Here is a 21,535-nt window from a genome sequence, read left to right on the forward strand (position 1 = left end):
CAGACCCGGGTGACTCCAGGAGGTCAAGAACTTCTAGGAGTGCACCTGTTCCTGAGAGCCAGCTGCAGACTGGACCCCAGTCGTGCATGCCTGCCAGGCTAGCTCAGCCTTCCGCAGTGGGCAGCACAAGAAGGCACTCCTTGCAGGGCCATTCCTGGGCCCACGGTGAAGGTTCGGGCCACCGTCACCTGTGAGGCAGCCCTGTACCTCCCTGTGAAAAGGCTCATTTACACCAGCTCCAGAGCCACAGGTGGCAGGCAGGTGCTTACCTGGGACAACACCATTGGTGGCGATGGCGCTCATGGAGATGGCCGTCAACATTGTCTATGAAGGGAAAGGCGGATCTTCAGGGAAGGCACAGCTGAGACGCCCGGGGCATCTGACCCTGGGCCATGCCCCTGACCACAGCGAAGCTGCTGAGGCCGGATGAGACCAGACCCCATGGTACACCAGCGTTCAGCCCTGTCTCCCTCAACCCGCAGGAAACCTCCCCTTCAGACCCCACGGCGCTCGCTCGAAGCCCTGGCTCTGCCCGGGTGCCCAGGGGAATTCCAACTAGGCGTCTATCACCCCCAGGAGGGATCAGCCAAGAGGACAGCCTGGAGCAGTGGTCCAAAAGACACTCCTTCGCAGCTGCATTGTTTGAATTCTTTCCTAAAGAGAACCTTCTACCTGTCCTCCTCAATACAATAGGAGAAAGGAAGGAAAGGAGGCTGCTAAGGGGTCTGGGGCACAATTAAAAGTAAAGCAACTGGCGTTAGCGGCTCATGCCGGTAATCCTAGCTACACAAGAGGCTGATATCTGAGGAATGCGCTCAAAGCCAGTCCCATGGAGACAGGCAGACAAAGCCAGCGCAGGCAGCAAAGTTCAAGAAGCTCTTATCTCCAACTAACCACCAAAGAGGTAGAAGTGGAACTGTGGCTCAAGCGGTAGAGCACCATCCTTGAACTTTAAAAGAGCCCAGGATAGCACCCTGACCCTGAGTTCAAGGAGGACTGGCGTGCGCGCACACACACACGTAAAGCAGACGTTTAAAAAAAAAAAAAGCAGAGCTAAAGAGATTCCATGTGACAGGCCCACGGGAGGCGCTAGGTCTGAAGGACTGAGCTTGATGTCTCTCTAGAACCAGCACTGGCTTGCCGGCTCTCTCCAGCATGCAGCAGTATCCTGCTGAATGGCAAGAGTGCCCTCTGCAGCCCCCAGCCGGTGCCCACCCCAGCACACCCGCTGGGCTAGCAGACAGATGCAGCTAAGAAAGGTCAGCCCGGGCAATGGCTGTGCGTGGCAGGCGGGCCGGGGCAGCCCTCTTCCCCACAGCCCCCCGACACAGAGGGCAGGGAGGGCCCCGGCAGCCCCCCGCAGCTGCTGGGGAAAGGCCTGGGCGGCCACCGTGACTCACACAGGTGCAGCACATGGCCACGATGAGGAAGGACTCCAGGACACCGGCCGCGCCCACAATCCACGTCAGGCGCAGGAAGAGGATCACACCCAGGATGTTCTGCAGGCAGGGCAGGTACACGCCGATGAAGGTGCCCATGCGCGGAGCCTGCAGAGAGCAGGGAGTGAGGGACCAGGAAGGAGGAGCCCCTGTTCTGCCGGCAGCCCCGCCCAGGAGCCCCGCCGAGCTTCACCCAGAGGTCTCAGGAACAGAGGGGCCCAACAGAAGGATGGGGGCCTGGTGAAGACCCCTGACACGTGACCATGTCCCACAGGAACTGAGGCTCCAGGGTTCCAGGGCAGGACCTCAGCCACGGGCCGGGGGAGGGAGGGGCGAAGGGCGGGGAGAGAGGGGTTGCTCCCCTCCCGGCACAGAGCAGAGGAAGTCAGCTATCCAGCCCCACTCCCCTCCACTGGGGAGAAAGCTCAGGGGGCAGTGCAGCTGAGGCCGACGCCACAGAGACTGCCTGTCGTGATGGAGCTCAGTGTGGAAGGAGAGCCAAACACGAGACACTGCCACATAAACTACAGAAGTCACAGCCTGACCGCACCCTGGCAGAACCATGCCGCTAGGGCTGCAAGGAGCCCTCCCCTCCTGGAGTACAAGGATTTCAATGACCACGTGAAGGGGAAATGGCACACCTCTCCACAGCCAAGCAAATCAATTGGACCCAAGATGAACGACGTGGCTGGAGTTGGCCAGCTGCCCTGCCCCATGCTGCCTCCCTCCACAAGAGCCGAAGACACCTGGCGGAAGTCTGGATGACAGCCAGCATCGAGGCGGCTGCTGTCAGGGGACACGCTTGGGATCGCCCCAGACGTGATGCCGAGGAGCCAGCCAGACAAGGACAGGTGTCCCAGCAGGAAGCACACCTCCACGCAGTGACGACACCTTGCTGAGAAGGCCTCTCCCTGGGTGACACTGGAAAGGCTGCTGCACAGCAAAGCCTTGTCCAGAAACCTGCAGAGGACATCGTGAAGCCTGCTGGGGGAGTGGCTGAATCCTGGCGCCCAATGAGCATAGACCGCTGACTGCAAATGCAAGAATATGCCGAGAATCCCACCGCCAAAGGGCAATGAAGCTGCCCAGGCTGCACGCAGGACCTGCCCCCGAGAGCTCGATCCGGCAGCGGGACTTTGAGTTCCACTGTCTGAAACTCAGGGGTCCCACAAGAAGTTAGCCCACGTGGAGCTGGGACAGAAAGCCCAGCAGCAAGTGTCACACGAGTCCGGAGTGGCCACACGTCAGGAGTGGCCAGCAGCTGCTTCGCACCCGTGGTGCTGTCGGATCTAGATGCTGCAGCCACAGGCAGAGGAGGGAAGTCTTTCTAAACTCTGCAAGCCGGGCAGACAAAGAAAGGTCTTTGGGATTTCTCAGTTGCATAGAAGTGCGAAGGTGTGTGTACAGTATCGAAGCCAGCGGCAGACTTACAGACTGGCACCAACGAGCCCCACAGGTGGACCCGGGAGTCCTCCTCGGGGGCACATGGGCTGGGAAGTGCCCCGTGCACACGCCTTATCTGTGGCCAGTATCTCCAGGTGCAGTGATGGCTCCGTTCCCGGATGGTAGGGAGCCCACCCCTTTGCCCTCTGTCCTCTGCTCTTAATGTTGTTTTCTTAGCAATTGCTTTTCGAGGACTTGCTCCTAAGCAATAAAGGAGAGCTGCCTGCCCTGTGACTCTTCGATGTGCATCTGGAGAGCCACACCTTCCTGCCAACTCCTACGCTGCCCACGGAGCTGGGCCAGTCGTCGTCTCTGTGAGAGCTCGAGCATTAGGTGCAGGGGAATAAAAACACCATTTCAAAACCTGTGGCTGCCCGGTGCTCGGCGCTGAGGCCCACTGCCCGGTGCTCAGCACTGAGGCCCAATGCCCGGTGCTCAGCGCTGCCCGGTGCTCAGCACTGAGGCCCAATGCCCGGTGCTCAGCGCTGCCCGGTGCTCAGCACTGAGGCCCACTGCCCGGTGCTCAGCACTGCCTGGTGCCCGGTGCTCAGCGCTGAGGCCCACTGCCCGGTGCTCAGCGCTAAAGCCCACTGCCCGGTGCTCAGCACTGCCCGGTGCCCGGTGCTCAGCGCTGCCCACTGCCCGGTGCTCAGCGCTAAAGCCCACTGCCCGGTGCTCAGCGCTAAAGCCCACTGCCTGGTGCTCAGCACTGCCCGGTGCTCAGCACTGCCCAGTGCCCGGTGCTCAGCGCTGCCCAGTGCCCGGTGCTCAGCACTGCTCTGATCATCCAGAGCTACAGCAGGGGCTGGCTCCCAATCAGGGGTTAGGAAACAGTCACAGGATGGTCGGAGCCCAAGCTCCGTTCTCAGCACCCACACCCAAACGTCATCTGCAGATACGGGCCACAGCCAAGGCGTCCACTAACATGAAACAGAGCAAAGAAGACCCCTCGTGGAGAAAGGGGCTGGACTTGACAAGAACTCCTGGGGAATGTATTCTCTGCTGGGAAGTGAATTCTCCACTCGGCCTGCATCCCGGGTCCCCGGAAAGATGCTTGACGTAGTTGAGAGCGTGTGCACGCACACGCGCGTATGTGTGCACGCGTGCACGCGCACAACAGTACCTTGGCCTCCCGACGCCGGCTGTCCTCATCCTCCTCGTGTTCCACCACGCCCTGGCTCAGGTTGGTGTAGGTGGCCAGCTTGTTCAACAGTGAGGACACCATGGGGTTGCTGTCCATCTCCTCCTGTGTGCACAGTACCAGCCTCAGGCAGGTCTCCAGCAGATGCCCTGCCCAGCATGCCCGCCCCGCACCAGGGCCACATCGGGGCTGAGCCCTCAGAGGCCCCAGACACCCGGGCAGCAGGTCTGGAATCGGCTGAGCCAGGCAGGAGGGAAGGACTGGGGCTCCGAGGAGCTCTCCAAGGCTGAAGCCTCGCTACCCTCACAGAGCCTGTGGAGCACGACTGGCCAAGGCCAGCCAAGGCCTGCACCGTGAGGGACCCCTCCCCATCGGGGTCATCCCCCGAGGCCTGGCCGGGCAGTCCTCTCCTGGGACTTGAGCTCCTCCTCACTCAGTCTAGGGACCCTCAAGCCAATGATGCTTTGTTTCTTCACAGGAAAGTCGTTCCCTGCCCTTTCCCCTGGGAGACAGTAAATTGAAGTTACCTCAAAAAGTGCCATGTTCTTTCCTTCATAATAACTTTCTCTTTCCATCTCCACATTGTTGATGAACGGACTGATTTCCCTGGGAGTCCCATCTCCTGTGGGAAAAGATTTGGGCCAGTTTTAGAAGGAAGCTGTGGAGGGCAGGCACGGGCTGGGCAGGCGTGGTCCCCACAGGCCCCTCATCTGTGGCCACAGCAAGGAATGCTTGTCTACTACCACACTCTCCCTCTGCTCACGCACCCAAAGACATTGGTGCACCCCTAGACCATGCACAATTTGTCCTAAAACCAAGAAGCCCAGCCTCACCTGCACAACTGGGGCAGCCAAGAGACACAAGAGAGCCTAGCCCAGAGACACAGGAGATTCCTAACCAAGAGAGATAGGAGATCCCTAATCCAGAGACAGAGCAGATCCTAGCCCAGAGACAGAGCAGATCCTAGACAAGAGACACAGCAGATCCTAGCCCAGAGACACAGCAGATCCCTAACCAAGAGAGATAGGAGATCCCCAACCCAGAGACAGAGCAGATCCTAGCCCAGAGACACAGGAGATCCCTAACCAAGAGAGATAGGAGATCCCCAACCCAGAGACAGAGCAGATCAGATCCTAGCCCAGAGACACAGCAGATCCTAGCCCAGAGACACAGGAGATTCCTAACCAAGAGAGATAGGAGATCCCTAATCCAGAGACAGAGCAGATCCTAGCCCAGAGACAGAGCAGATCCTAGCCCAGAGACACAGCAGATCCTAGCCCAGAGACACAGGAGATCCCTAACCAAGAGAGATAGGAGATCCCCAACCCAGAGACAGAGCAGATCCTAGCCCAGACACAGAGCAGATCCTAGCCAAGAGACACAGCAGATCCTAGCCAAGAGACATAGCAGATCCTAGCCCAGAGACACAGGAGATCCCTAACCAAGAGAGATAGGAGATCCCCAACCCAGAGACAGAGCAGATCCTAGCCCAGAGACACAGCAGATCCTAGACAAGAGACACAGCAGATCCTAGCCCAGAGACACAGGAGATCCCTAACCAAGAGAGATAGGAGATCCCCAACCCAGAGACAGAGCAGATCCTAGCCCAGAGACACAGCAGAACCTAGCCCTGGGACATAGGAGATCCCTAGCCCAGATCTTAGCTCAGATCTCCTTGCTTCAGTTAACCCCCCTGGGAAAGGTGACTCACAGGCGTTTGACCCTGGGAACTCAAACTAGGGCAGACTGCAGGACACTCGCCCCACCATCCCGCGGTCCCACCAAAGGGACTCCCGCCCTGGGAGAGGGCTGTGCTCTCTCTGGCAGGAACAGCTGCGGGGACCGGGTCTGGGAGTGAGGGAAGGGTGATCAAGGCAGGGCAGGGGAGAGAGAAATACCCTGGCAAACAGAGGGACTGGAGGGTGACAGTAGTGGGCTGGAACCCCCATCTGTGCCCCCATCTGTTCACGAGCTTCCAGCCCGTTTCTGGGTGCAGGGTGGACGTAGGTCCTGTTCCCAAAGGCCCCGGGCTCAGGCCTGGATGCCCAACCCGCCGAGGGACAGTGGTGCTGGCTCAGCCACCCAGCGAGCCAGGAGGGGTGACGTGAACCCCAGCACACTGAGGTCCTGTGCCACGGGTGAGCAGAGGGAGGAGCCTGAGCCGCCTGACCTCTTCCACCACAAGACCCCAGCAGCCTCTCTGCGCACAGCGGACGTCCCCTCGGCGAAAACTCAACAAGAGCTCCTATGTCCCGGCAAATCCGGAATGCCCGCAGATGTCAGAGACAAAGCCAGAAATGCCCGAGGCAAGCCAAACTGCTGTCCCAGTGGGCACAGGCCAAGCAAACCATGCCGAGCCGGTGCTGAGATGAAAGTCAGGCTGGGGTTTGAACTTGGGGACTCACACGCGCCAGGAAGTGTTTACCCTCTGGAGCATCGTTCTTTAGTCTGTTTTGACTTTAAACTTTCACACTTCAGGCAGGGAAGGGGCTCAGACTTCCCAATCCGCTCAGGTTGGGGAAACAGGCATGTTTTCCTGGTGCTTCCGGGGACAATGTCGAAAACAACACAAAAAACCCAACTTCCGCCTCTAGGATCTGAGGACAGAGCCAATCAGCCCAGACAGACTCATCTGAAGACTCTCGTCTCCCATTCACCCGTAAAACACCTGAAATGGAGGAATGGCTCAAGCACCAGTCTGGAGCAGAAACAGTTAAGCAAGAAGGTGTGAGCTCAAGCACCAACCAGGGCACAAACAAAAGTCAAAACTTCCAACAAAGCAAGGGACTCCGTCTGCAGACGGGCTCCAGCCACCCGGGGGAGAGGCTCTGGTTTAAGATGTGGATACTGGGTCTGAGTGGCTCCATCTTGTCCTCACTGTCATCTTGGCTTCTCAAGAGATGAAGGGGAGTTTACACCCATTTCCAAGAACTGCAGAAGAGATGTCAGGGAACTACGGAGGTGACCTAGGTTGTCCAGAGAACTGCAGGTGTGTCAAGGGTCCTTAAGCTCCAAGAAAATCCTCAAGTTCCAGGAAAGTCTTGCTCCAGGGAATTCTTGACCTTGATCGCCCCCAGTTGTTCGCCCCAGATAACCTTTAACGAGCTTGCTTTTGCTAGGACTCTTCCTCCTACCAACCACGGTGTGGTTTGGGCCCCTACAGGCTTTGCACGGACTGCATTCTGGGCGGCACTCTGAGTTCTTTGGGGTGAGTCCCTCAGTCACCAGTTCTGTAATGCAGGCTCCCTCCCTGCCTGCTGGACCTCAGAGAGTGACGCCGACCCAATTCCCGAAGAACACTTGGACCTCCGCTTTGAGGTTCAAATACCCCAAATCCCGGTGGATTAGGCTGGCCTCAAGGGTGACTTCTGCCTGTTGAGAGCGCAACTGGCTTTATAAGTGATCCCACCTACCACAGCACTGCTGCCCCCGGGCGGCCCTGGCCGGCCCGCCCGCAGCACCGAGGCTCACACGGGCTGCAAGGACTCCAGGGTGCCTGAACTCCAGGAGCTGACGCACATCCCTGACACTCGCTTGGCCTCTTCTGTTCTCAGCAGACGCCTGACCCCGGCTCGAGTCGTGAACTCCACAATCAAGGCCATCGGGCCAGTACACAAAGGAACACAAAGCACAGCCCTGAATTCGATAGGAGCCACTCCCAGACCCCAAAAATGTGGCGCCCAGTTACGTGTTCAACACACAACGGGAGAGAAAGAAGTCAATGAGGCCACAGCCTAGAAGTGGCCGTGCTGTAAGCAGCCCTTCCCTCCTGAGATCTAGCAAGACATCTCGCCCAAGACAGAGGAGCCCTGGCCAGCCCCCCCGCCCCCCACTGGCCAGTCACACTGCCCAGGAGAGAGGCAGACTGAACAGAGCTCCAGACGGAAGGGGCCAGCGACGGCACACAATGCAGAACCCCCGTTTCCTTCCTGCCGGCAGCCACGGGAGGCTACCGGGAACCCTAAGAACGTCACACTTTCCTTGTCCATTCCCAGTTACCTACTCCCTGCTGCAGAGATACGGAAAAATAAAGTGCTCGTTCTTAGGAAATGTACCTAGAAAAGGCCTTGAAGTGACTATATACCTCCAAACAGGGCAAAGTGCGTGAGAGAGACAGCATGAGAGGCAAGGGAGGCAGGTGATGGAGGAATAAGGAAGGAAGCCCGGAGCAAAGGTGGGAAACTGAGGCAGGTAAGCATGCAAATCCACACTGAAGTCTGAAGTCAAATTAAAGCCAGCTTTCAGAATGAAATACAAATATATTCAAATAAAAAGGACGTTTCCAAAGTGTCTACTGTTAGTCACGGGTGCTCCAGAGACTGAGACCCCCAAGGCCTGTCCATTTCCAGGCTCTCAATCTCTGAGCTGCCACTCGGCGTCCTTCCGTACAAGTGATCAATTAGAGATCAGCGACCACAGGGTGAACGCTCTGTGCTCTGTAGACTGAAGGGTCAGCCAGAACACATGTGCGGGCACACCCTGGCCACAGGGCTGGCTGTGTGTCACCGGCTCTACGGGCACAGAGGACTAGGGAGAGACCAAGGGCCAACTGCCCTTGGGAGGGGACAGATACAGGGTTTCAGGTCCTCCCTCTACAAAACCAACCTCTAAGCCTATGACCTTGGACAAAGTCACCCCGCAGAGCTCAAGTTCCCGGTCACCAGGGAGAGCCAACATGAAGGGCATGGGAGGCAAGTGAAACCCTCCAGCCCAGCCAGGAGCCGGTCATCCTGGTGTTCACCAGAGACGCCTTGCTCACCTGCCACGCAGGGAGAACCACATCGTTCTCGGGCTCTCACAGCTCAGCCCTGCACCTCCACCTTTACAGCTCACATGATGACAAAGAACCAAAGCCCGGAGCCCAGAGCAGCAACCACAAGCTGCTGGCAGGAAAGGAGAAAACAACACAGGAAATGGCTTATCCAGGCATTCGGTCACTGCACAGAATGACCAAGAAGCTGGAAATCTGGCCAGGGTCAGGCTTCAGAGGCTGGATGGGGGAAAGGAGGCGGGTTGTCAGCCCCGCTCAGGAGAGCAAGCAGAAACAATCAACAACAAAAGTCACAGTAAAGACACGCCACCAGAATTGCAGTATACAACCCACAGGCACTTACTGCTCACCTCGGGGGACCAGTGCCAATCCTTTAAGGAGAAGATGTTTCTCTGTTGACTAAAGTCACCCGGTCACACCAAAGCCATGTGGAGATAGTCTCTCCATGGGAAGAGGAGAGGTCTTTCCACAGGGTCTCAACAGAGCTGGGGAGCAGATGAGAAAATGCCCGCGGACTCACACCTGAAATCCTAGCTACTCAGAAGGCTGAAACCTGAGGATCACGGTTCAAAGCCAGCCTGGGCAGGAAAGTCCATGAGACTCTTATCTCCAAAGAACCACTAGAACACCGGAAGTGGCACCGTGGCTCAAGTGGCAGAGCACTGGCCTTGAGCTGAAGAGCTCAGGAACAGGGTCCAGGCCCAGAGTTCAAGCTCCATGATCACCACCACCACCAACAGCGTGCCCAGCGACACCCCACCAGCCCGCCCCCGAGGGGGCATCCAAGTGACACCCTGGGCTCTGCCTGAGCCGAGAAAAGCTTAATTAAAAAGCAAATGCTTCCATCGGAGCCAGTCTCCTAAGTTTCTATCAAGACGAATACTCCTACAACCTGCTTTACGATCTCCCCTAGTTACTTTTAAATCTAATAAATACACTCAAGTTTCAGTCTATATGTCCTGAGACACCATGCTGCAATTAAAGTTTGCACGGAAGACATCCTGATTTAAACACACGCGCACACACACACACGCCTGTGCACGCACGCACACAACTCAGGAATGACCAGGCCTGCCTGCACCCTGCCCGTCCAATCCTTCCTGCACACAGAGCCTCCTGTGGCAGCGAGCATGACCTGGGGGGAAGGTGCCCACAAGCAGGACTAGCCCTTCACACTCACCTGGACGCATCACCAGACATAACCGGCCCGGGCCCCTGGGCGCAGGGGAGGGCAGGGGAGCTCCCGCTGAGACCTACCAGGTTCTGGGACAAAGCCACTCACCTATGGTGGCATCCCTATCCCCGTCCGTCTGCATACTCATGCTGACTGGAAGGATCCAAGGGTAATCCTGGGCCAGGAGGCAGGGAGGACCCCTGCCAGTGCCTTCCTGGACTGGGTCGTCCAGGGCGCCACCGCCCAGCCAGCAGCCCCTGCGGTGCACGGCACTGTGCCGGAGCGGCCTCTGCCAGCCACACAAAGCAGAGGGATGGAGAGATAAGGAAGAACGAACGGGTGACCTGGATCAGGTGTCCACCGCCAGGCACTCAAACACAGCCACCACCGCCAGGGCTGGTGGGAGAGCACCTCCAGCCGCCTTCCGGCTCCAGCCAGGAGCCCTCCCCAGCCAGCCCTGGTCTGTGATGGAGAGGCCCGGAACCACCGTGGGTCAGAGGTTTCATCACAGTGTGGCTGGCAGACCATCATATCACAATACCCCTCTCTCTCCTCCCCCAGAAAGTGGACCCATTTCCGAGGCGCCTTCACATTTAAGAACTAAAAACGCTCAACTTGCCACACCGATGGAAACACTTTTGAAACCCCGATCCACTCTACATTACGGAGGACGTGATCTGCAATTTGCTGTTTGCACTCAAAAGGCTGAGGTGAAATTCACCACTCAGGCTGAACCCAGAGCCTCCAAATTGATACGCGCTGAAATCCAGAAAGTCATAGGGCCACGCCATTCCTCTGAACACAGAATGGAGCACTGGGCAGGCACTGCGAGCCGACTCGCTCTGGAAGGCTGGGAGGTGACCACAGAGGTCAGTCCCAGTCCTAGGGGGTCTGGCCACACCCTGCCCTCCACCGCACACCGCGAGAGTTCTGGCTGCTTCTGTCACTTGAGAAACGGGAACACCTTTTAAAACAATGACCTTCAGCCAACAAGACTCACAACAGAACAGAACAGGCACGCAGAGGAGGGCCTCTTTCATGGAGTAACCAGAGGCTGGTGGCCACTTCCCAGAGCACCCAGTGCCACTGAGTCCACAGATCCACAGGCCATGGAACAAAGAGAGAGAGCTCGGGGTTCCTCTGGATCACAGAGGGGAGGCTGTCTAGCCCCCACTCCTGCACTTGTATCAAACTGCCCTGACCTTTGGCCTCTAGAGGGCAAGGCCTTGTTCGGGGGAACTGTCAACAAAGCTGCTTACAGGAGAGATACTGACTCCCCCAGGCTCCAACCAACAGACGCCACGGAGGCCTGGTAGGAGCAGCTGGCAGCCCCACGTCTCAGGACCACCGGGCCCAGGCCACACACAGCCACTTCCTGCAGTCAGGTCTCCTCACAGCCTCTAAATGCATATTTAATGGTGTCAGGGTAACCTGAGCAGCAATCAGCTCCCGGGCGGGCCAGGCCCAGCCTTGGGGCACTGGCCGCCGCCGCCAGCGGTGTCCAGGCAGTACCTGCCACTCCTACCCGGGGCCCGGAAATGGCGGGCCCGAGCAGAAACCAGCGCAGTTACCTCACGGAGCACCACACCAGGTCCTCCTGGTGTAACCAAAGCAGCTGGTCAGTGGGCCAGCCCCGAGCACGGCCCCGGCCGCACAGAGCAAATGCTTCAGGAAGCCTACGGTGGCTGTGGTGAGGCCCTGACCTCTGACACGGTACTCCTGCTATGAAGGCGTTAGCCGGGAGAACCGTCAGTGAAAATCTCGCTGTCATTTTCCACCTCTGCATCTTGTCATGAAGACGATCCCACGCTCCCTGCCAGCCAAGGCCCCATGCATCTTGAAGCACACAGCCAGGGCCCGCAGGCTTCCAAGCCCCCGCCTCCACAGGGCCCCTAGACCCACACCTTGCCCGGACTCCAAGGTGCCCAGGATAATCTGGGCGGACAGGTCCTCTAGCGGCACGTTTCTGCCAGCCCAGACGTCCAGAGCAGCTCTGAAGATGCCCAGCAGGCTGCTCTGCACAAGTCACAGTGAACTCAGGCAGTCGCCGCCAGCACGGTCAGCTACCGCACCTCTCCAGACAGAGCATATACACACAGCATATGCTCACCCACACGTGAATCTGCAGTCTGCGCGGGTGCGTGGACATGTGTGCACTGCTCATGTATGTTCTGAGACTCACACATGTACACGTGTTCAGCCACTCGTGATATGCAGCAGTCGGGAACACATGTGCACCAGATACCACAGCACACACAGCGTATGCTCATGAGTCTGCACATCTGTGCACGGGCACATACACGTGTATGCATTGCTCATACATACTTAGAATCACACATGAACACACATTTCATCCACTCATGACATGCAGCAGTGGAAAACACGTGTGCATGAGACACACCATACTCGTGTGTGCATAAATCTGCACATGCATATACATGCATGCATTGCTCCTGCATGTTCTCAGAAACATGCATATCCATGTGTGCCCGTCTGCCTGTGACACGTACACACTAGTCACACACTCATGTGCAGATACAGATACATTTGCACACGTGTGCACACTCACCCATGTACGACACTCGTGTATGTGATTAACCCACACAGCAGCACACACACTTGTGCAAAGCTCCAGAGGGCCTATGGTTCAGACCACACCACCCGGGGGGCCTGGTGTCCAGGCCCACAGCGCTGGGGCAGCCTGTGGTCTGGCACTTCCTGTCTGCAGGGCGTGACCCTCATGAGGAAGGCCTCTGGCAACCTCACTCCTGATGTGCGGGTCCTGGGCCGGCCTCTCTCCTCCTCAAAGACCGCAGCAGTGTCAGAGCTGGGGGGGGAGGGGGGCCACCAAAGAACGGGCAGGTCCCCGATTACCCAGGTGCCTGGGACCCGGGACAAGGTGAGGGCATGAAGGTGGAGGGGAGGCCCCCACCTGCCACGAGCACCGCCATCCAGGCACCAGCGAGGCCCTCCCAGGGGTGGCTCCTGTTTCAGGCCGTCAGGACTGTGGTCCAGACCCTCCACTAAATGGAAAGGAAACTTTCCCTGCTCTGATTTCCTGCTCACTCAATCCTCCCCAGTGACCGTGAGGCGTTCCCTGAGCCTCCCGGAGAGGCCGGCCCGACCCGCCGGCGCCACAGCCCCACAGTCAGGGATCGAAGAGGTGAGACGCCAAGGCCACCTCTGGTGGCCCAGTTCCTGGTGAGAGGACTGAGGCACAGAGAGACGCCAGAGCCTCCCTTTCATGGCCCCTGGAACGTGGAGCTGGACAGACGTTTCCTAAGAGAGGGGCTGGGCATCCCTGGACACGGGCCGTGCTCCCACACGAGGTCAGCCACAGGACAGCGGGCACCGGGCCCGTGCGCAGGGCACGGGGGTGGGAGGCCCACGGCTGCATCTCAGAGGCCACGGGACGGGCCACACTGAGAGCCCAGGGCAGCCCAAGCAAGGCTCACTACAGACACCGGAGGCACGAGGCCACCACTCCTTCAGGGCCCTGGGAGTGACCCACAGGGGCTGTGGGGGTCTGGACAAAAGAAAACACAACGCAGGAAACAACACTGCCAGTCCACCCCAGCCACTTCCTTCCAACAAAACTGGCCAGGAAGGAGGAAAGAACCCAGGCCTGGCCAGGGAGCCGCCTTACTTCACTCACACATCCGAAGGAGACCCCAAGACCCCAGGACAGCCACACCGGCCTCCCTTTACTCTCACACACCCCAGGGAGACCCCAAGACACCAGGACAGCCGCACAGGCCTCCCTTTACTCTCACACACCCCAGGGAGACCCCAAGACCCCAGGACAGCCGCACAGGCCTCCCTTTACTCTCACACACCCCAGGGAGACCCCAAGACCCCAGGACAGCCGCACAGGCCTCCCTTTACTCTCACACACCCCAGGGAGACCCCAAGATCTCAGGACAGCCACACAGGCCTCCCTTTACTCTCACACACCCCAGGGAGACCCCAAGACCCCAGGACAGCCGCACAGGCCTGCTTCGGCAAGCACAGCTCCTGCCTCCTCTCTCCCCAAAGGGGACTCCTTGACCAGCCGCTACCAGCAATCCTGGCTGCAGGCTGGAGGACGCGCGGGGGCCTAGGGGTGGACACGCACTGGCCAGCCACAGGCGCAGAGCTGCCCCGCCCCAGCCCCCGGTGCTGAAAGGCTCTCTGCACAGTCCAGACCCCACTCCTCTGCATACAGGAAGGCCGTAGCCCTCGGTGCTCTGCTCTCAGAGGCTGGCTCTGGTGAGGTCCAGGGCAGCTTCCACGGCCCGGGCACCCCACCCTCCGACAGCCCAGAGACCATCTGTCCATCCTGAGGCCCAGCCCCGGGCCCTGCTGGTCACTGGCTGCACGCGGCTCCCTCTCTTGAAGCCCCAGAGGGACTCCTCTAGCAGCCACCTGCCAACCCTGGGCAGGTGTCGGAGCTCCATCCAGCCACAGGGAACCTGGGCTGAGGTTAATACTTAACTCTGAGGCTCACTTTGCCCTCCGGGCTTGGTGTCTTTCCAGCCCTGAAGGAAGGAGCCCGGGTGGCTCACCGCAGGGCACTCCCACTGCGGGAAGCTACTCTGGGCCTGGAGGGCAGAGTCCCCCCCATAGCCCGGGAGGGCAGTGGCCCTGGGCGGGTGCCTCAGGCTGCCCAAACCAGGAACCTGGACCTGCCCGGGAAACCTCGGCGAGGTCCTGCGTTCCAGGGAGCATGGTGGTCCGGGGTCCAGCAGGCCGAGCCCCTCACAAAGCACCTCAGCTCCCTGGCCCGCCTCCCTGAAAGGCGGTGGGTGGACGTGGCAGCACCCCCATGGAGGCCTGGGACTTCCCACGCCACAGCACAGACCCCACACACCGTCCAGCAGGGGCAGCCCTGAGCCCCCCCTCAGATGCCCCTCCAGACTACCCAGGGGCCGGAGGTCACCCCCAAATCCAGTCACGCCGGCCACACGGAGGGGAAGAGCCACAGCCTCCCCCCACCCACCCCCGCAGGTCTCAAAGGCTGAGAGGGCAGGGGTGTGCTCCCCGCTGGTGCTCCTCCAGCCTGGCCTAAGGCCAGGCAAGCTCTCAAACCACACATCGGCACAGACCACAGGGACCTCAGGCAGCCCCAGGTCACCCCCAGGCAACCCACGCTCTGCGCGGAGAGACGTGTCAACATGCTGAGCACACGGAGCACCCCACCACACAGGCACACACGCGTGCGCGCGCGTCTTCACGCGGAGCCATCCTCCCGGGAGCGTGCAGCTGAGGAGGGTCTGGGGCCCGGCGGCCCGGCCGGGAGATGCTGCAGCCCCGGGGCAGGCGCACCTGCTCCTCAAGCCCCACCGGGCAGGCACAGGACCGCCCTGGCAGGCCCCGACTCGCTCCCCAAGCCCGTGCACCCTCAAACTGCACAGCCTCCACCTGCTCTCGGCAGCGGCAGCCCCCCCCACGCGGGCCTCCCCAGCGACCCACCATCACCTTCTCCCTCACCACGCCCTTGAAGGACTCTGGTGACCAGCGCCGGCAGGCCCAGGGGCAAGGCTGACCATGCCTGACCCCCAGAGCCCCTCCCTCGCAACGACCACCTTTGGCACTTCTCTGAGCGGCAACCAGTCCTTCACCTACTCAGACACCCACCGATTGTCTCACAGAGGACCCGCCCTTCTAAGCCCACGGCACAGACGTGCACACGAGGCACAGGTGTGCACACACAGAGGACCCACCCTTCTAAGCCCACAGCACAGACGTGCACACGAGGCACAGGTGTGCACACACAGAGGACCCATCCCTCTAAGCCCACAGCACAGACATGCACACGAGGCACAGGTGTGCACACACAGAGGACCCATCCCTGTAAGCCCACGGCACAAGTGTACACACACAGCACAGGTGTGCACACACAGAGGACCCATCCCTCTAAGCCCACAGCACAGACGTGCACACGAGGCACAGGTGTGCACACACAGAGGACCCATCCCTGTAAGCCCACGGCACAGACATGCACACGAGGCACAGGTGTGCACACACAGAGGACCCATCCCTGTAAGCCCACGGCACAAGTGTACACACACAGCACAGGTGTGCAACCATTGCACAAGGCATGCAGACAGCGCACAGGTGTGCACACACATGCACCCTCCTCCACGTGCCCACCGTGAGCTTACAGCCTAGCGTGTGAGGGAAGGGAGGAACCTGCAACCAGGAGGTGGTGGAGTCTATGGTGGCTATGGACTGGTTTGGGGCGGCCAGCCCCCTGGTTATGCTGTTTCCTGGGTGGCTATCTTCTTTGCTGGGACCTGCTCAGTACACAACCCTTCTTTCCTCTGGGCTGTCTTCTTTTCATTCTTGTGCCAGCGTGTGTGCTTGAACCCAGGGCCTCGAGCTCTCGCTCGTCTTTTGCCCAAGGCTAGTGCTCCCCCACTTGAGCTCCATTTCTTTCGTTTCTTTTGCTCTTTAGTACGGGGGATCAACCTCACGGCCAGCGGCCGGGCACTGAGTCGCCAGCCCCTCCAGCCCACTCTGATGTGAAGAATGCAGTACACAGAGCGTGTTTTGTAACCGACCCTGGTCCCTCTGCACACGGCTCTCACAACCCTCAATGCCCACTTTCCAAGATTCCTGACATCACGGTGCTGTTGACGGGACGGTGGGGGGGGGGGGCACGGCTGAGTGACCCTCCGGGACGACCTCGGGGAGGGGGGGTGACACCCCTTCCTAACCCCCTGGGAGAGCGGCAGCCACGCTTGTCCTTGATCAGGACAGACTCTGGAAGCCTGTGTTCTAACTACTGTTTCCCACAGTGACCCTAGGCTGCAGGCGTGCCTCGCCAACATCCAGTCACCAGCAGCCCTTGAGGCAGCTTGGGGCACTCCAGAGTGCTGCTTCCAGGGTACCCCCAAAACACAAGTGGCCTACCACAGACCAGCACCCCCAAAGGACAAAGGTGGCCTAGCGCTGACCCGACACCCCGCAAGTACACAGGTGGCCTAGGACTGTCCCAGACATCACACAGGGACAATGGTGGCCTAGGACTGTCTCTGAGTCTGTGAGGAGATGGGGTGAGCTCTACAGATGGAGGCAGGAAGCACCGCCCCCCACCCCCAGGCCCCACACAAAAACCACCACAGCACACAAAAGCACAGGGAAGGGATCCAAAGGGGGGCTAGCAACCAGTCCAGTGGCTCTCAAAGCCATCATTACCCAAGGGTGATGGGCAGCAGAAGGGCAGTCCAGGGAGTGAGGGCTACACAGAAAACCTTGGAGGGCGTGGATAGGGACAGGTCAAGGCCCGCGTCCCTGCCCGGCTGTGGCCCTGCTCAGGAGAGGAGCATCCACTCACCAGTGAAGCAGCCTCCTGCCTCCACGAAGGACCCGTTTCATGCCATCTCTGAAAACATCACCACCCAGAACTAGGAATCAGCACGTCCTCCCCACTTCTAGAGGAACCTCACAGTAAACAAAATGCGGTTCCGTCCTGCACAAGTGTGAAGAGGCGGGGTGCCCGTTCAGGGGCAAGACCCAGGATCCCTCCAGAACACAGCCAAACAGCGAGCTACAAATGAGGAAGCAGCGGGATGTGGTGGTTGCAAGACCTTAACCCCAACACGCCAGACGCAGAGGCGAGAGGATCGCAGCCGGAGACCAACCAAGACAAGCTCAGTGAGACCCGGTCTCAGAAACAGAACTGGGTGGCTGGGTAGCGTTACGCACGCGCACACCAAGGGCAGGGCCCTAAAAGGGAGGAAGCCACGAGCCAAGTGTGGGCAGCCCACTCTGCCCGGCCACATAATCAACGTCCACTCATCTGGGGAGCAGCTGGCTCCGCCAAGGGGCCCCAGAAACAGACACACACCACTGGGGTGAACGCAGACCGCCACAGTCACGGCTCTGAAGAGCCAGCGCAGGCCGCCCGCCCGCCCGGCCGCTGCAGCAGGAGCAGTCGGGGCTCAGCCTCAGTCCAGCCGGCACCGCGGTCCTAGAAGAACTCCACTCTGCCTGTCCATCATCTCCCTCCGTGGAACACAAGCTGCAGGAGGCCCAAGGGGCTGCTGGCTCCTTCCAGCCCCAGGGGACACAGGTTCGGAAGGCCCCTTCTGGACCCCGCGAGGAGCACCCGGCCCTCCCCTGCTCCCCTGGCACACCTCACGGGGCCTCCCAAGCTCACGTCCCCACCACTAGCACCCAGGAGGCCTGGGGGGGGGGAGGCTCAGGAGCCCCAGGCTCTTCCTGGCTCGTGACCACGCCCTGGCCTGGGACCCGGCCTCCACAGAGCCCCCCACCCTGAAGTCACCGGTGCGGTCACGTGCACCAGTGGGTGCAAATGGGGATCCTTGTTAAGACACAACCAAGATTCAAGACCACACAAGTTCACTAACAGTACAGTGGCAGAGTTCCCCAGACTCCATGACATGCAGGGTGCGGAGCCGGGCCAGTGCCCCAGGGTGGAGTCCCACCCGAAATCAGCACCACGTCCCAAGTTCAGCTCAAAACCCACCCTGTCCTGGCAGGCTCCGCACGAAACCCACACGGGTCTGAGTGCAGTGGCAATGGGTGGAAGCCTTCCCTCAGACCTGACTTCCGCACAGCTCACGAGGGACGAGAGAAGAAGAGAGAAGTCACTTCTGCCTAAACACAAACCACACTCAAACATGTCTACATTAGGCCACTGGGTACCCAGGAAGCCTTGTGGGAACCTGCGTAGTGGCGGGGGGAGGGGGGAGGTTTGTTTTGACACTGCCCACCCAGACAGATGCCATCAGGGCCAGGTAGGATCCCTGACCACTCCAAGGAGATACAAGCTGTCCTTGCAGAGGCCGTGGAAAGCCCCTAAGGGAAGTGGGTGGGCCCTGGACCATGTCTGCCGTGACACAGAAGTTCTACTGGTGTCTGCAGGCTCCAGAAGTGAGCTGGGAGGAAGTGCCTGCCCTTGCTTGCCTCTCTCTGAAGCCTCTTTCCAAGCCCCAGAGCAGGGAGCCTGGAACTCCAGTGAGGCCCAGAGCAGGGTGGGCGGCGAGGGCGGCTGGGCCACACGGATCTTCCCACCTTCTCAGCCCCCACAAAGGCCCTGTCGGCGGCAGAGAAACCAGGCTCCAGAGAGGAAGCAACCGGCTCAAGGTGACCCGAAAGGCAGCCAGGAGGCTGGGGCTGGGGAGGTGGAATAGACGCCCCACAAAACCCAGGAGCAAAGCGGGGAAACACACTGCCACCCAGGATGGGGGAGCTGGCTCTGTGCAGTCAATTCTGGTACCACTTGGACTGCAGTTCCTCTAGGACCCCAGGAGGGGGACTTGCCCAGACCAGCGGAGGCAGATCTGAGACACAGTGCAGGAAGACCACCAACCCGGAGGGACTCCCCTAACCCTAGACGGCCCCTACCCAGAGAGAACCCCCTACCCAGCCCCCAGACCTCCTACCCCCCCCCACCTCCTACCCGGAGACCACCCACTCCTGGGGACCTCCCACTTCCAGGGACCTCCCCCCCAGGGGCCTCCCTAGGGGCCTCCCACCCACCTCCCCACCCCCAGGGACCTCCCCACCAGAAACCTCCCCACCACCTCCTCACCCCCAGGGACCTCCCCACCCCCAGGGGCCTCCCGGGAATTCCCACCCACCTCTAGAGACCTCCCCCCCAGGGGCCTCCACCCCACCTCCCCACCCCTAGAGACCTCCCCCCCAGGGACCTTCCCCCCACCTCCCCACCCCCAGGGAACTCCCACCCCCAGGGGCCTGCTCCTCACCTCCCCACCCCCAGGGAACTCCCACCCCCAGGGGCCTCCCCTCACCTCCCCACCCCCAGGGAACTCCCACCCCCAGGGGCCTGCTCCTCACCTCCCCACCCCCAGGGAACTCCCACCCCCAGGGGCCTGCTCCTCACCTCCCCACCCCCAGGGGACTCCCACCCCCAGGGGCCTGCTCCTCACCTCCCCACCCCCAGGGGACTCCCACCCCCAGGGGCCTCCCCCTCACCTCCCCACCCCCAGGGACCTCCCACCCCCAGGGACCTCCCACCCCAGGGACCTCCCACGTCGAGCCCACCGGCGGGAGCTCCGCACCCCTCCCAGCAGATTCCACCAGGAGCCCCGCGCCCCCTCTCGTCCCGGCTCGGCGGTGGTGGGTGAAGGGTCCTCCGGGGCGCTCCAGAAGTGTCCCCCGCGGGCGGCGTGAGCGGGGCCCGGGAGCGGGGCGGCCCGGGGCCAGGGCTCCGCCGGAGCACGGCGCTCCGGGGCTGCATGCGGCCCGGCCCCGGGAAGCCCGGTTCCCCGCCCGGCCCCGCGGAGCCCGGTGCCCGCCCGCCCCCGCGGAGCCCGGAGAGCCCGGCGCCCGCCCGCCCCCGCGGAGCCCGGTGCCCGCCCGCCCCCCGCGGAGCCCGGCCGGCCGCCCCGAGCGCGGGGCGCGGAGGCCCGGCCCGCCTTTGTGCGGCGGCAGGTGCGGTCGCGCTCACCCGGGCCGGGCGAGGCGGGCTCCCCGTCCTCCTCCGCGGGCCCCGGCGTCTCCTCGCGCCCGGCCACCTCGGCCCCGTCGCCGTCGGCGCGCCCCTCCACCGGCACCACGGTGAAGTTGGTCGGCATCGCGCCGCGCCGCCCGCCGGATCCGTCCCGGCGCCTCCGCGGCCCGGCAGCTGGGGCCGGGCTCGGGCGCGGGCGGGGCGGGGCGCCGGCCTCACGTGACCCGGCCCGCGGAAAAGTTTGCCGGAGCCGGGGCGGGGCGGGGACCAGGGGGCGGGGCCCAGGGGGCGGGGCGGGGCGCTCTCCGAGACTCCCGGCCTCCGCCTCAGGGACGCCCCCCCCACCCCGCCCTCCCGCCCCGGGGACGCCCCCCCCCACCTCCCCCGCTTCCCGCCCCGGGGACGCCCCCCCCACCCCCCCCTTCCCGCCCCGGGGACGCCCCCTCCACCCCGCCCTCCCGCCTCGGGGACGCCCCCTCCACCCCGCCCTCCCGCCCCGGGGACGCCCCCCCCACCTCCCCCGCTTCCCGCCCCGGGGACGCCCCCCCCACCCCGCCCTCCCGCCCCGGGGACGCCCCCCCCCCACCTCCCCCGCTTCCCGCCCCGGGGACGCCCCCCCCACCTCCCCGGCTTCCCGCCCCGGGGACGCCCCCCCCCACCCCGCCCTCCCGCCCCGGGGACGCCCCCCCCACCTCCCCCGCTTCCCGCCCCGGGGACGCCCCCCCACCCCGCCCTCCCGCCCCGGGGACGCCCTCCCGCCCCGGGGACGCCCCCCCCCACCTCCCCCGCTTCCCGCCCCGGGGACGCCCCCCCACCCCGCCCTCCCGCCCCGGGCCCGCCCCCAGCTTCTCCCGGCCCGCCCCGGGGCGCCCTCCGCGGCCCCCTCCCCGCAGACCCCCCCTCCCCTGGGCCATGGGGAGACGGCCCGGTCCGGGCTGGGTCACCCCACCGCCCCGCGCCCCCTTCTGGAGACCCCGCCGCCTGGCCGGGGCGTCTTCCCCACCGGGCACCCGCCCTCTGGCTGCTCCCCGGTCTCTGAAGCCACGGCGGGGCAGGGAGGATGAGCAGCTCTCGGTGCCCGGTGCCGGACGCCCTCCAGGGGGAAGCTGCGACTCGGAGGCAGCCGTCTATCAAGTGACGGGAA

General features: G+C 61.9%; 1 protein-coding gene across 1 annotated transcript in view; it reads right to left on the minus strand.

Moving 5' to 3' along the window:
* The window catches only part of Slc12a7 (solute carrier family 12 member 7), a 46,617-nt gene extending 26,050 nt beyond the window's left edge, over positions 1 to 20,567 (minus strand). Inside the window, 5 exon segments of the mRNA XM_048368118.1 lie at positions 270 to 324; positions 1,401 to 1,547; positions 4,006 to 4,128; positions 4,551 to 4,645; positions 20,389 to 20,567. Of these exon segments, the coding sequence (XP_048224075.1) occupies positions 270 to 324; positions 1,401 to 1,547; positions 4,006 to 4,128; positions 4,551 to 4,645; positions 20,389 to 20,515 (547 nt within the window). The 5' untranslated portion in view covers positions 20,516 to 20,567.
* Positions 20,568 to 21,535: the final 968 nt, after the last annotated feature.

This window comes from Perognathus longimembris, chromosome 19 (assembly GCF_023159225.1).
Source record: "Perognathus longimembris pacificus isolate PPM17 chromosome 19, ASM2315922v1, whole genome shotgun sequence".
In the NCBI taxonomy this organism is placed as follows: domain Eukaryota; kingdom Metazoa; phylum Chordata; class Mammalia; order Rodentia; family Heteromyidae; genus Perognathus; species Perognathus longimembris.